This window comes from Aspergillus nomiae (assembly GCF_001204775.2).
Source record: "Aspergillus nomiae NRRL 13137 chromosome Unknown contig00201, whole genome shotgun sequence".
Lineage (NCBI taxonomy): Eukaryota > Fungi > Ascomycota > Eurotiomycetes > Eurotiales > Aspergillaceae > Aspergillus > Aspergillus nomiae.
Window position 1 is genome coordinate 1 of NW_015378256.1, and position 14,640 is coordinate 14,640.

The 14,640-nt window shown below is 49.4% G+C and overlaps 5 protein-coding genes across 5 annotated transcripts; 3 read left to right on the plus strand and 2 right to left on the minus strand.

Annotated features, from left to right (window-relative positions):
- Positions 1-507: 507 nt before the first annotated feature.
- ANOM_008681 (uncharacterized protein) lies at positions 508-1,203 on the plus strand (the record flags this gene model as incomplete). Its single annotated transcript, XM_015553937.1, has 1 exon — positions 508-1,203. One exon carries the CDS (start codon positions 508-510, stop codon positions 1,201-1,203), a length of 696 nt encoding a protein of 231 aa, XP_015405468.1.
- Positions 1,204-3,210: 2,007 nt separating this feature from the next.
- Positions 3,211-4,308, plus strand: ANOM_008682 (pectinesterase A; the record flags this gene model as incomplete). Its single annotated transcript, XM_015553938.1, has 3 exons — positions 3,211-3,653; positions 3,722-3,834; positions 3,884-4,308. 3 exons carry the CDS (start codon positions 3,211-3,213, stop codon positions 4,306-4,308), a joined length of 981 nt encoding a protein of 326 aa, XP_015405471.1.
- Positions 4,309-6,284: 1,976 nt separating this feature from the next.
- Positions 6,285-7,707, plus strand: ANOM_008683 (P-type ATPase; the record flags this gene model as incomplete). Its single annotated transcript, XM_015553939.1, has 5 exons — positions 6,285-6,446; positions 6,502-6,609; positions 6,687-7,078; positions 7,146-7,210; positions 7,316-7,707. 5 exons carry the CDS (start codon positions 6,285-6,287, stop codon positions 7,705-7,707), a joined length of 1,119 nt encoding a protein of 372 aa, XP_015405470.1.
- A 1,775-nt stretch (positions 7,708-9,482) lies between these two features.
- Positions 9,483-12,125, minus strand: ANOM_008684 (beta-glucosidase; the record flags this gene model as incomplete). The annotated part of the gene is made up of 3 exons (XM_015553940.1): positions 9,483-11,767; positions 11,833-12,037; positions 12,111-12,125. 3 exons carry the CDS (start codon positions 12,123-12,125, stop codon positions 9,483-9,485), a joined length of 2,505 nt encoding a protein of 834 aa, XP_015405465.1.
- Positions 12,126-13,660: 1,535 nt separating this feature from the next.
- Positions 13,661-14,420, minus strand: ANOM_008685 (uncharacterized protein; the record flags this gene model as incomplete). The annotated part of the gene is made up of 4 exons (XM_015553941.1): positions 13,661-13,761; positions 13,823-13,950; positions 14,003-14,129; positions 14,192-14,420. The coding sequence occupies 4 exons, from the start codon at positions 14,418-14,420 to the stop codon at positions 13,661-13,663; spliced, it is 585 nt and encodes a 194-aa protein (XP_015405464.1).
- Positions 14,421-14,640: the final 220 nt, after the last annotated feature.

The window sequence follows — 14,640 nt, forward strand, 5'->3', positions numbered from 1 at the left end:
TGGTGCTTCGGGTGCCGATCTTCAGCTTGGAGCTAGAATCGTGGGACCCTAAGTTTGTGTCTATTGAGGGATATACCCTCTGCGATGAACCCAAGAACCTGCTAAGTTCTCCAAGTGGGCCTGGAAGCAGCAGATCGTTGCCCTCTTGGAAACCTTGTGAACTGCAAGTGGGTCTTGAGGCGCGGGCTGAACCCAGCTGAAGAATGAGCATTTTCTGTGTCCACTGACAGAAGGCAAACCAAGGAGTCAGAGTTCGCATCGATTCTCTCAAGCGATACGTCCAAGTTAGGGTTGATCAGCCAACGCCCTGTATGACTCGAGCCTGTTCACCGCCCACCGCATGCGTTCGTCGAGTATATAACTCCATCTGATGTCATGACGAACCCCTTGCAACTCCCTGGATGCCTAAATATCATCACATATCTCTCCAGTCCAGTCCAGTCAATCTTTCTGGTGTATTGAACATCACTTGGCTTGTCTTAACGTCGATCCGGTGCAGTTGAAATCATGAAGTCGTATATACACTACGCCGTACTCCTCCTTGCAGCTCCCTTGGTGACCGCGAAGAAGACCAACCTGCAATGGGCGATATGTGATTCAGACCCTCAAACGGTTCTTCGAAAGCTGGGACTGGGAACACCCGACCCTTACAAGGAGAATCCGATCACCTACTATGACACAAACCCCCCGGTCTACATCTCCGATGGCCTCATGTTCCGCACCAAGACCTCGAAAGGCGAAAACATCTCCACGGTGAAAGTACGATTCCAGCAGGAAACCTCCGATGTCCCTGACTGCGCCGAGTGTGTTTGGGATCGTTACGGCGAAAATCCCACGTATACCTGCGAGAAGCGATGTCCCTTGCAAGAACCTAGCATCTGGTGCGACCAACAAATCGAGCTCGCGGAGCATTACGAAAATGTCAACTGGGAGGGGCTTACGAATTATGGCCCGTATCAGAATGCCAAGTGGAAGATACGGATCGAAGGTTATAAAGCCAAGTTCGATGACGTCGCTGCCGGCTCGCTACACCTAATGGAAATCGAGGCCAAAGTGCCAAAGCAGGAGGTAGATAAGGCTTATGAGGTAGTAACGCAACACTTAGAAAGCCGTGGGATTGTATTGTGTGACCCGCAAGAAGGGAAAACTGCCAGGCTTTTCCGCGCTATGGGTTATATTGAGGATAGGAAAGATGATCTTTAGAGAACGGTCGTTGGTTTCGTACTTGTCTCTGCCTTGGAGGTTCTCTAGGATGGTGTATTGGTGGTATAGTGGAGACTATAACACCAGAATTCTCATGTATGATCAAGTCATATGAAAATTGCAATTGCCTGTCCCGATTTATCCCACTCGTCGGCGTTACTGGGTTCGCTTCGAGTGACTGCTTAACGAAGCACCTATAGCTGCCGTAATTCTACATCACCTACTAGTAGGGTTCACTACCAAGCTTTATTGCTCTCTGAACATGGATTGACTAATATCCCTATCCCAGGGGTTTCGCCAGTAAGGTTCACACTCGCGGAAATCGGACCCACCTGGGATGTCGTTGTTGAATGACTCGGACTCTTGACGGGTACCAGCCGAGAGGGACTCGGCCCGTATATAGACTCAGCCGTTTTCCGGATGTCTCACTCTCCAGCATTTTCTTCTACACGTCCATTCCTATACCCGTGGTATCGTCGGAACTATAATGTTCTTGAGGCCAACAATGGGACCAACACCAGTGGTGTAGCCACGACATTATTTCGGTGGGTGCTTTCTTCTCAGTCTCGGCTGGTTTCCGCCTATAGTTCACAACCCGGTACATACCTTGATCCCTGCGTATCTCATCGCAATAAGTGCTGGCGGGACCCTGTAAGTATTAGCAATAATGACACAATGTGCAGTGTTAACGCTAAAGGGTATGGAGGAAAGTGGCATGACCGTGGCTTCATACAGGATGCGCAAGCTTTCTCAACTGTAGCAAAGTTTGCTTCATGGTATTCCGTCCTTCCATGCCATCTAATTCGTAATTAGATAGGGTGCTTCTTCACTCTCACGAGGTTCTGAGTGGCTTCGGGTTTTCTTTCGCCATCGAGCAATCTTGAGGGGTAGTACTTCCATTGCTGCATATGAATTCGAGACAACATAGGGTTGCGCTACAGTGGCTCTATCGGGTGGGACTACAATGCTCAGTGACTAGATGCAGAAGTATGTCTCAGTATTCGGACAGATAGAAATGCGAAGCTTACTCTTCAGACCGTTAATGCGACGTGAGGGTGGATTCTTCACGGAATATCGACTATGAACGTTCCCACTCCACTAAAAAGCCAACATGGGGCGACCTCTTTAGCCTTGCAGTTAATGGCATGTTTAATATATAGGCGGAATACGGCCCACTTCAACAAAATATAGGTGCATATTCTGTTCCTTTTTGTTCTGGTCCAAATAGCCAGAAGAAGATGGGAGACAAGCGTGCTGCGATGCATGCTTTTCAGCTGGAAGCATGCAGATGAAAAATAGGATAAAATTGAAATGGCATGAATATATAAAAGTGTCAGGACAGAGTACAGGAGAAGGATTGCATTGATACTAGCCTTCTTTGCTAACCATATCTTGCCCTGTCATATTGACCCGAGTCAGTGATAAGGTATTGTTTTAGTCCAAATCTATCGGACTTTTCATACGTCTATCTCGCAATCAGCATTGAGCACCAAAGCCCGCCGGAGAACACATTTTGCCCTCGGCTCGGAGGAGATCAGGCGATCTGTTCTTCGAAGGATGTTTCTTGGCAATATATTTGCCTGCTATATAACTCACTGAACTATAGCCAAGACAGAGCTCGACGCTTGGCAATAGGAAGAATACAATATCTCGGGACCTTGGCCAGGCGATTAGCAGGGGAAGATGCCACGGAACTGCAAGAGTGTGGAGTCTAATGAGTCTAGTTGCAGCTGTCATGGGGTAAATTTGATTATTCGCTAGGGCTTCTCTTGTTGATACGAGTAGAACCTCGGAAACGCAAGCGCTAGCCAAGCCTCTGATTCAGGCAAGTCCACATGGTGAGCCCTCAAGACATGATGCTATCCAATTCACTCTGTCTATATCTAGTAACGACTAGGTAGGGTCATCCATTATAAATATGGACGGCTTGCTCCTATTCCAGCTCTCTCCAGAAGAACAAACTCGCGTGCACCACAACTCCACGATCCAACACGACTGAGCTTAACCATGCACCATCTCTTGTTCAGTCTCCTCGGCCTGGTGGCCGGCACCGCTTATGCGGCTCCAGTTCCAGAGGTCTCCAGCGTGAACACTGTCCGCAACGGCCCTCCAGCGGGCTGTCTCACTGTTGGTGCCGCTGGGCAGCATCATACCGTGGGAGCTGCGCTGAGCGCCCTCGGATCTTCATCCTCACCTGCCTGTATCTACATCGCTCAGGGAACGTACAAAGAGCAAGTTGTCATTGACTACAAGGGCGCCTTGACTCTGTATGGCGAGACTTCAGACACCTCAACATACAAGGGAAATCGTGTCACAATTACCCATACTATCTCCTCCGATGACGCTGGTACCCTGGATGATAGCGCTACACTGCGAGTGAGATCTAATGACTTCAAAATGTACAATATCAACGTGGTGAACGGCTATGGACCAGGCAAACAGGCGCTTGCGTAAGTGCATCCTTACTATGCTGATTCAAAAATGCCCAAAGGTCCCTGACGAGACCAACGCGTGGTAGACTATCTGCAGATGCAAACCACCTGGGCTTTTATGGCTGTCAATTCCGTGGTTACCAGGATACCGTCTTCACTAAGACGGGAACTCAATTTTTCTCCAAGTGTTTGATCCAGGGTAAGTCGTATACCCTTTTGGTGTGAGGCCTTTTTAACAACAAACCCAGGGTCGGTTGATTACATCTTCGGAGGTGGATCGGCTTGGTTCAACCAATGTGATATCCGCTCCACTGCCCCTGGTTATATCACTGCCAGCGGACGTGAGAAGGCCGACAATTCTTGGCTCGCCTTTGATCGCTGTACCGTTACCGGGGCTGGCGGCGTGGACCTGAGGGAGAAGGTTTTCCTGGGAAGGCCTTGGCGGCCTCTGGCACGGGTTATCTATCAAAATTCGGATATGAGTGACGTTGTTGCGCCAAAGGGATGGAGTCGCATGGCCAAGGGCGCGACTCCACTGTTTTACGAATTCAAAAACACCGGAGTGGGTTCGAACACATCGAAGCGAGAGTTCTTGTCGCCCATCGCTGCGGCCGTCACGCGAGAGAGTGTTTTGGGTAATGACGCTGTTAATTGGGTTGATGCGCGATTCTAGAAGGCCGCAGGGTCAGAAACACGGCTCACAGAAAAGCCAAGGGAGGTTTACATTAGTAGCTTACTTCTGGGGATCCACAGCTCTTGGGCGATTTTCGGACTTCCAAGCCGTGTGTTGTGTAGCTATGAAATGAAATGACGAGGCTTGGAAACAAAAACATTCTGTTGATCGACCACGGAGAATCACTTGTTCCGGGTCCGCCGGCTATTCTTAGATCGAAATTAACGAAACCCACTTCTCACCTTCTAGTCTTGCTTCCACACGACTCCGTGCATCATGGAGCTCGATGACCGTGTGGGTGCTATATATGCACTCTTTCAACTTATTGAAAATATGATGAAACCTTGAAATTTTGTGTAACACTGAAAACCAACAATGGGTATTCGAGATCTCTTGCATCCGCTATATGAAATGACAAACCTTGGCGAGCAACTTGAGCATCTCAGGAAACTTCCGCAAGCACCAGAAAGAACAAAGCTTGCATGTGGGTCGTCCGTATTTCACGACACTCTGGAATTTTCTGCAGCCATGGAGAACTTTTTGGGGAAGATCGACGCCAGAAACACCAATCCCTATTGAGTCGATGGGGACTTCACTTACACAGTACACAGTACACGGCCCTTGCGATCTACGGAGTACACAGTACTGCGTATCAAGACCGAGGAGGCCATTAGTAATGTGGAGAGACGACTACCTGGACTTCTTTTGCCTCCAGGTTCACCAAGTGTAGGTACCGAGTACCGATGTGGATCTTCCTATGCATTCCCCTTCGACACATTTGTACACCACATATCGTGGAAATCCAGGGAAAAAAAAAACAAAACCCTAACCTCTGAACAGAATACGCCCGAATCCTGACTTAGTGAATCGGTAACCACGAGCCTCATAAGTGCCACTTACCACATGGCGAACCGACAGTACGGAGTAGACGCGAAAATGGTAGCTAAACCGCGGCAGATGGGGGAACTGCAAGAAACTTCAAGTGGGGATATGAAGCCTTTCGATCCAATAACCCCCTCCAAATTCCGATGAAGGGGCACTAACCGAGGAAAGGCTCGTGCGGTCTAGATCCACTTGACTGGCCACGATTCAGCTCGGCATTTGCGAAACGAACGCAGAGGATTGGGCTGCTTGAGCTCAACCCCTTTTGTGATCTGGTTTGGGGATTGCCGGGCTGGTTTGAGATGGAAAGGCTTTCAATATTCTTGCTCAACAAGAACTCATGCGTCCCAGATACTTCATACTTTCTACGGAGTCATATGACTTGATAGCGTTGGCTTCTGATGATGTTAGGATGATATGTGCGGCTCTATCACTATTAAGATTGCACGAAGAAGAACCCCAGAGTTATTCAGTAGATAATCTTCAATCTGCTGTCCTTCCTGGGAAGTCATTCTTGGAAATACCCCAGCAAGGTAAAACGGCAGGCCCCGGCTTCACCGTGCTGCAGGTAAGCGAAATGAACCATGGCCTGGAGTGCCCGATATAGTTAGGAGGTATGGCTTGAGGCCCTAATGACTCGCGTAGGCCGAGGGAACCACGGATCAAGGCCTCGTGGTGAATCTCCACTCGGGTCCGATAAGCGAGATCCAGTTCCTGAACCTGCCGGCAAATACTAGAAGATCGCCCTCCGATATTTTAACAAGAGGTCTAAATTCTTATCTTTTGGTTTGTTCGCTTCCTTCTTACTAACTTCATTCTTTCTGTTCCACGCTCGTTGTCTTTCCTTTTGTCCTTCCGCTATGGTTTATATCTAGAAAACATGGTATGCCGCGTCAAGTCATGAGGGAGCCCCCAGCGTTGTCGTGCCAATTTTGTTATAGGTATTTCATCATCCCCAATCGAAAGAGACGAATATAATCTCCACGAGAGGCAACTGGTCATTGGAAATTGAGTCCCTAACAGACGCAGGTGAAGCGCCCACTCTTGTTGAACGTCGAACCAAGCCCTTGATAGGGTGGCATGTCCTCATCGAAATGGATACCTCAATGCCCCTAGTAGGGCGAAGTCGCGCGATCTTCACTGTCTGTGTAGTCATGATGTGCCTCTCGATCGTGGCTGTCCTACTGCGCGTCTTTGTTCGATCTTATATTGTGCGAGCCTTCGGATGGGATGATACATTGATGGTAGCAGCGGTGGTCGGTCTACCATAAACCGCGTACGAGAACCACGGATTATGCTGACTGAGAGCAGGCACTGTTTACATTCTTGGATATCTGTTGTATTATTGGAACCCACAATGGTGTTGGCCATCGGATCAAGGACTTTACAAGCCTGGATATGCTGCAAACTGCCATGCTGGTATGATAGATGCAAACCCATGCGCCCTGCAAGAGGCTGGATTGAGAAGAATGCTAAGAGTGCCGCGCCTGCATCAGTGGTGGTGGTTAGGTCAAATGCTCTACATCTGGTCATCGGCAGTCGCCAAGGTTTCAATCGCCCTGGCCCTTATTCGTTTGACAGTACGCAAGGTACACTTGATTATCCTTTGGATAGTGATTGCAGTCGTTATTGCGATCGGTCTGATGTTCTGGCTTGTCCTGCTCTTTGACTGCAACCCAGTCTCTTACTTCTGGGAACGGATTAATCCACTCAATTCTGGGACGTGCTTATCAACCGATATCCTCCTTGCCATCGCATACCTTTACAGCGCAATTACCATATTCTGCGACTTTACCTTGGGAATATTCCCCGTCTTTTTGATCTGGAACCTGCAGATGAACGGGAGGACAAAGGCCGCTTTGGGTGGCATTCTAAGCATGGGGGCCATGTTCGTCTCTACTTTCGCACCTACACTGCCCCTGTGTGATACGTCTGTGCTAATATTATTTTTTTAGTGCCAGCGTCGCTGTTGTGATTCGACTCCCCTTCTTGCAAAACTATAAAGACACTGACTTTCTTTGTAAGTTGCAACGAACCCCCAGAGCACGTATTCTACAGTTCCGATATGGGATGCCCTCTTTCGTGCGTTTTTTATCTTGGGATAAAAGCTTATAGCTTTTGTTAGATTCAACCTACCAAATTGCGATTTGGTCGGTGATGGAGACCGGCCTCGCTATCATTGCCGGCAGTCTCATTACACTGCGCCCTCTATTCCGTTGGTTCCTGGATGGAACCGCTTCTTACAACACGAACGAACGTAGGGGGAAGTATCCTCTATCAAGCCTTACCGGGAATACCTCCAAGACCGCCGCCTCTCGCGACCCCAGATATTGGCGTCCAGATATACCCTCGGACGATACCTCTACCTTCGTTGTGACTGCAGTATCATCGCCGGACCGTCTTCACGCTGATGGTAATAGCAGTCAAGAGGTTCTGTACCCTGTGCCGGACCCTTGGCTACCCCCAAACAGTGTCAATGTGCACAAAACCTTCCGGGTTGGAGAAGAGGAGACCTGAATATTATCCGACCCTTCTGTCCATTGAGTGTATGGTCAATTAGAGCCTAAGGTAGATCAGAGCGCGAACTAGCATTCTACGCCTGGAGGATATACTTATATCTAATAAAATAATACATAGAAATAAAAACATTCCTTTACTCCAAGTAGCCTACCCTGTCATGTCTCAGCCCGCTGATCCAAGTAGCGATCCTGATGTGTGTCTACCTCCAAGCCTGATGGGATTCTCTATCTTCCAATGCGGAGTCCATCGGTACATCAAGAGACAAAGGGCTTCTAAGATCGAGGATGACAATGATACTTATCGCATGTACATCTCCGTTGTAAGATAGGCTTTCGTCCCAATATCGAGTACGAAGCAATACGACGAATTCTGTATTCAACTGTCTGTTATATATAGCGTGATTACAGATTATCGGCCCTCAATCCATCGGAAACCGTCAAGGATTCAGGCTTTGGTTCGGGGTGCCACCGACGAGCCTGCCCAGCATTGTCAAGGCCACTTGAATCCTGATAAATCTTGCCAACCTCTCCTATGAGCCCTTTTAATAGCACCTCGCATTCCAAATCGTATTGTCGTTGGAGTGATTGATATATTTGCGAATCTTGCAAGGATTCTCGTTTTCTCGGCACTGCAGGAATCAGTAAGCTAACAACCAGGCTATGATAGCACGTCTCTTACCGGCCACGCAGGGTCACATCCCCATCGAAGATCAATTTTACTTTGCTTAGAGTTGACCTGACTGGCCGGTGGGCTTCTATCCCGAGCAACGCAGATCCCGTGTGTCGAGGTTTTATGATCCGTCACCAAGCATTCCTGTATACAGTCAGTCATGCGGCTTTTGTTTAGCGCGAGCATCGGTTGACGAACACCGTCATAAGCTTCAACTTCTTGTTTTACAGCATCGGCGAGTCGTGGTAAGGAAGGCTTAGCGCCACCTGCGGCTGGGGGTGGTCCGGCATGACTGACAGAGAGGATAGTAAAGATCAAGAGAGTGAAAGTCGTTATCTTCATGTTGAGATGAGTTGGTTGAGATGAGTTGCCAGCGAGTCAGCTTGTCGATAGTGTCCTTATTGAGAGCCTTATATATGTTAATATTTCAAAGGTGAGAATCGTGTCTCATTTCCCAGTCTTGATACTTTGTTTGACTGTGCCCGCCGGCACAGACTTTGAACTCTCCCTCTTCCCCCTTTGTTTTGGTGGTTCACGAATTGGTCGAGGTACTGTAGGACTATGATATTCTCTTCCTGTAGAACTATGAGCGATTTCTGGGTTAGATGCTGACGGCCCGTTCTGCAGCGTCGGGCGTCGGGCTCTTGAGTCTGCTTCCTAGGGCAAAGATCAATCCAGACCTCCACGGGCTGCATAAAGTTTGAATAAGGTTGATGGGAAAACTCAAAGACAAACGCCAATGAAGCCATGGCGCAACTGGATTGGATTAAGACCCACCCTCAAAGGCTCCGGTGCGATGTTCATACAGTTAGATCTGTGGAGCAAGACCGCAACACGGCATATATGCTGGCCATGAATCGTGTAATTGTCCCTCCGTGGTGCGGTAATTTGTTTGGAGACACATAAAGACTCACCCATCAATGCTTTCTAATACTATAGTATGAACGCTCACTGGGGAACACTACTTTCTGCCTACCCAAGTATACGGTCAATATTGAAATAGGTGAAGCCTTTTCTAAATTTCTATTTAATTATATTATAACATAGTCTCGTTGGAGTATCTGATTGCTGCTACTGAGCATTGAATCTCGAGCCGCATCAGGCTATAAGCTCAAAGATTCGGTCAACTGGATGTCCAGCACACTCTTTCCAACATAGAGAGGGTAGCGTCCTGCCTGTAGCCCCCAATTCTGCTTCTCCGTATCCCAAGTGCTGAGGTCGCGACGAGTAAGGTTGAATGTCACCTGCACCTGTGCTCCAGGCTCAATGAGCTTCTTCTCGAATCCTCGCAGGACCTTGGCTGGGCCACCCGGGATGCCAACATAGAGCTGGGCTACTTCTGCCGCCGCCACAGACCCGGTATTCGACACAGTGCAAGTTACAGTAGCGATGATATCCCACAGGGAAGCAAGACCGCCCTCTGCCACAGTAGTACCTGGAGCTAGGTAGCTAGTGCTCACGTCTGACGATGTGGAAACCTTCAGGTCAGAGTAGGAGAAAGTGGAGTAAGTCAATCCATATCCGAACTCGTACCGAGGGGTGATATTGGCAGCTGCGAATGCCTTGTAGTCAATGTAGACACCCTCGGTGAAGTTATCCTGGGGGTAGTAAATATCGTCGGTACCGGATTGAATGGTCGGGCTGAGGAGACTGCCGTAGTCGGACTCTTGCTTGGCCACAGTGTAAGGCAGACGGCCAGATGGGGATTGTTTGCCGTACATGACCTCCACAAGGGCTCTGCCGCTATCCTGTCCGGGAAGATGAGCGTAGATGACGGCCGTGATGTTGTCATTGTCAATCCAGCGGTCAACGAGACGAACGCCAGCATTATGGATGACGACCATGGTGTTGCTACATTGTGCAGCAACGTTCTGTACCAACTTGTCAGAGTAGGGATCCGCCAAATATGGTCGATCCCATCCCTCTGAGGACTGCTCGTTGATAAACACCACACAGGCGTCACTGGCCGGGTTCACCAGGGGGTTCTGAGATGCAAAGTCCCAGGCGAGGAAGGTATCATCGTCATATGCTTGGCGCTGGAACGCATTAAAGGGTGCGTCAATATAAGATGCGGTGCTGGCACCCGAGCCACCGCCAGTAATTGTCGTACCGTTGAGCGCAACACCGGGGCCATAGGCCCTGGGGTCTGTGCTCGAGAGAAAGATATACTTAAGCATCATTGGGTCCACGGCTGAGCCATTAGGATATGTTAGGGTATTATCATAGCCCATAGACCACATGTTCCAATCAAGATCATCCATCGTGTTATGAGCAGGAGCGACGGCGTCATATCCAAAGAGTGAGAGGAACTGAGGTTTCTTAAGAGGGAGGGCATTGTTTGTATTCTTGACCAAGACGTGTCCTTCGACTGCGCCTTGGAAGATAGTGGACTTAGACTTTGGATCGCGGGCGTCGGTAAGATTGTGGGGAGCGAGAAGGCTGTATGGTAGGCCATGACCGGGGTTGGCAATCTCCGCATATTTATACCAAGTAGCGACAATGCGGGTGGCCATATCGTCAAGACGTGTGGAAGACAGAGACTCGTTTTTGACAGCCAGGGCAAGGGTGCCATTCTCCCAGTACGAAGATGTAGGCATTACCATATCTAACCCGGCCTCTGCACTGGCAATCCCAGTATGCTGAGCACCCCAATCGGTGACGACAAATCCTTGGAAGCCCAGTTCGCCTTTGAGCAGGCCATTCATAGTCTTGCTATTCTGGCAACCGTAGCTATTGTTGATCCGATTGTAACTGCACATGACAGAACCGGCGCCGGCCTTGACTGCATCCTGGAAGGGCCATAGATAGAGCTCATGCATGGTTTTATCGTCTATGTTGGTGGAGAGTGATTGGTTTCGACTGTTCTTCAGCATTGATGGCGTCGAGCGATGCGCTTCCTGTTCATTTCCAATGAGATGCTTCACGCAGGAAATCACAGATTCTTGCATACCGCGAACGGTATCGCCAGTCAAGGCCCCGGACAGATAGGGATCATTGCTAAAGCCTTCCCAGTTGCGACCGCCTCGCGCTATGCGGCCTATAGGTCCAGCGACTGGACCAAGTGCAACGTTGACTCCCTTTCGCTTGAACTCGGCGCCCATATATTGGGCGCGGCTGTAGGTAAGGTCGCGGTTCCACGAGGCTCCCACATGAACTCCTGATGCGTAGGAGTTGACCATATCCGTACCTCTCACACCATTTCCAGCATCCTGGAGGCAAATCCCAGGGAACCCCAATCGCGGGACGCCTCCACTAGTCCCAGAGCAACCGTTAGTTGTAGAGGAATAGCCGTATGTGATGTTATTCTTCTCCTTGTTAGACATCTGTGCGACGAGTGACCGGGCTTTGGTGAAGGCCTCTTCCCAATCCCCCAAACCCTGGATCTCAGCTATGAGTATGGTATTAGTTATCTAAGCGGCGTCTCCGGCTGGGGCTTGAACAATGACTGCTTACGGGTTGGATAGACGGGCTCTGAATGCCCATACGCCCAGTAGCGCTCCAGCTCGGCCACATCGGACGCACGATTCTGCACAGCAGCGGCTGCTGCTGGCTGCAGCGCAACAATTGTAGAAAGGGCCACTGACAGCTTCATCTTCGAGACGCCCACGCAGGGAAGCCGACAAAGAAGAGAAGAAGAAGCTAGGAAATTAGGTGCGTGCTACTTTCTCAGATTCAAGGAGTGCAATATTGCGTGCAACTCATGCTTTTATAGTCCTCCAAGACACACGCACGCAGGCCAGACCCATGATCCCATCATGCCAGACCTCGGAACTCCCCCAGACTCGGTCTCAATCACCTATTCCCCGCGATGTCGGCTTCGTATCTGTCATAGTCGGCCGGCCTTCAGCATGGATTCTTCTAGGGTACTAAACCAACCAACCAACCAATCCCTAGCGCCAGCTGCAGAATTTCTCGCATAATATGTGGAGTAGCGGAAATTGCTTCGGGTTTGGTTTCCTTCAAAGCTGCGGGGACCCCACATTCCTCTCCCCACATTGTCGTTTAAACGGCCTCAGAACCACGCTTCGGCTGAACCCCGGTAAAAGAAACGACAGGCTGGACAGTGGTTTGTATGACTACAACCTTTCTAACTGGCTATATCTAGTGTAATTGGCCCACAGCCTGATTTGGACTTGACCCTATCTGGTAGCCAAGACTGCTCCCACGGTCTCGGAAACAGTCCGGGGATAAAGCCATGACCCATGGAATAGAGAATGGTCTGGGGAACCATGACACACTGAAGAGATCGGCGCAAGGATTCCGTGTCCGGCAGTAGACTTCGGCATCGCAGCATACGATGTGGTAAGCTGGCCGACATTTCACCGTCGACATTGATCTGAACCAGGTACAACGTTTGAGGAAGTGGAGCCTAGATTAAGTCTACACGGGTTCTAATTTGTTGTTCAAGTATAGCTCATCCTTCGACTGGCTTTTGACCCTCGACGTGGTTATTTAGACGAGGTACCAAATCCCACTTGGCAGCATATTGCTAGGAGCTAGTCCACCGTTGACACCATCAAGTACTACATGAAGTCTTGGCTCGGGCCAGACTCGGCGCTTGAATTGCTGCATTTCCGTCAACCCATACCCAGATCCAGAGGCGGGAGTAGGGATACCCAAGCTGCTGACCTTTCTGTGGTTCTGACTTTCAACCTTTCTACGTTACTTGCGTTTCCCCCGTTTTTGTGCTACCAGCCGTCCGCTCATGGGGTTGTTTTCTCTAGATATGCTCCTTATACTCCGTATCTCGGAGAGACATACGGTATCCCCATCGGAGGTTGTGACTGCGGGCCGGCGATGAAATCGGGTTTCGGCTCCTAGATGGCCCTGGCCTTTCGTTAAAATGTCTGTGTAGACCCTCCTCCTGTCTTTAACCTTACGTCATGTTTATTCTTCTCCTCGAGTATTACGTTATTATGTTACAACGGCCTCTATCAACAAGGATCCGGGCATGCTTGTACTTTCAATCTCTAAATCCTCCAGTAGTCTTGTTCTGTCACGAGGCTCTGATTGATTCAATACCCTAGGATCTTTGTTCGCCTTGTTGTATCTACTATACTTCTTCCTTCTTTTTTTCCGTGTCCATATAGAAACCATTGGTAGTGTAGGTGTTGTGGATTGTACGAAGCAATTCTTTTCAGCTATGTGGTCAGAAGCAAATGAAGTACATTCAGTAGGAGATGTTGAATTCTCCTGTTACTGAGCTACCTAGACACTGTACCAAATACATTCAAAGCCTACCCAACCCTACAGAATACCACTCCCTGGGCCACCCCGGTCCTTAGATGGCAGTGACATCAACCCAGAAGCGGGTGTCGTCCGACTCATATTTCTTGTCGCTTTCAATTTGTGATTTGATCCATTGAACGGCATCGCGGTACCCTATCGTTATTTAGCATCGATGAATACATTGCAACGAAAGGCGCAGCATGAGAATACGCACGCTTGATGTCGTCTGTGTTAGGGTTCTGGACACCAGATTCCCCATTGCGATGGCCAGCGAACCAGACATCAAAACCGAACTTTGCCTCTCCATCGTGGCGGGCCTGGATATCCTTACCCAGATCGCTGCTGTAGGGGTATCAGTATTTACTAATTAAGCAAGTAAGCCATGCTGACGTACTTTAGAATTGCACCGTTGTTGACATCACCAACACTCTGCCCCAGAAACTCGGATGCTGAGTGGCGGAGCATGTACCAATTCTGTTTGAAGATTCCAAAGTTCGTGGCATCTCCAGACTTGCCGTCACCTATATACGCATGATCGCATTAGCCGATTCCATCATGTCTGCTATCATGGAACAACTCATACCATATGGATAGTCGGTGCCCATATTCTTCGTCTCAAGCATGGCAATTGCCAGGTCCATGGTACTGCCCCCGGCACCGGTGACCTGTTGCTTGCGAGATCCGAGGCCAGAGATCTGCTCAGAGCCTCGCTTGTCATCACGCGCAGCCACACTGGCGCCCTGAGGCAAGGCTGACGAGAGACCAGTTTGAAGAAGGGCAAGAGTGACTGCGACGAAAGCTTGGAACTTCATGGTGGTTGATAAAGGAGAATGAGCAAAAGACTGCTGTTGGAGGTTCTTCGATGGAATTGCGAACTGGAAGTTGAGAAACATGCCAAAGAAAGCCATCGATTTATACTGAAGATGCGGATAGCTAGTTTCTGTGCTCTATACTCCTGTCAGGGTCTGTTGTTGACCCCGATCAGGCAGTTCCCAACACTTCCGTTCTAAAACTGGAAGAGATCTTCACACT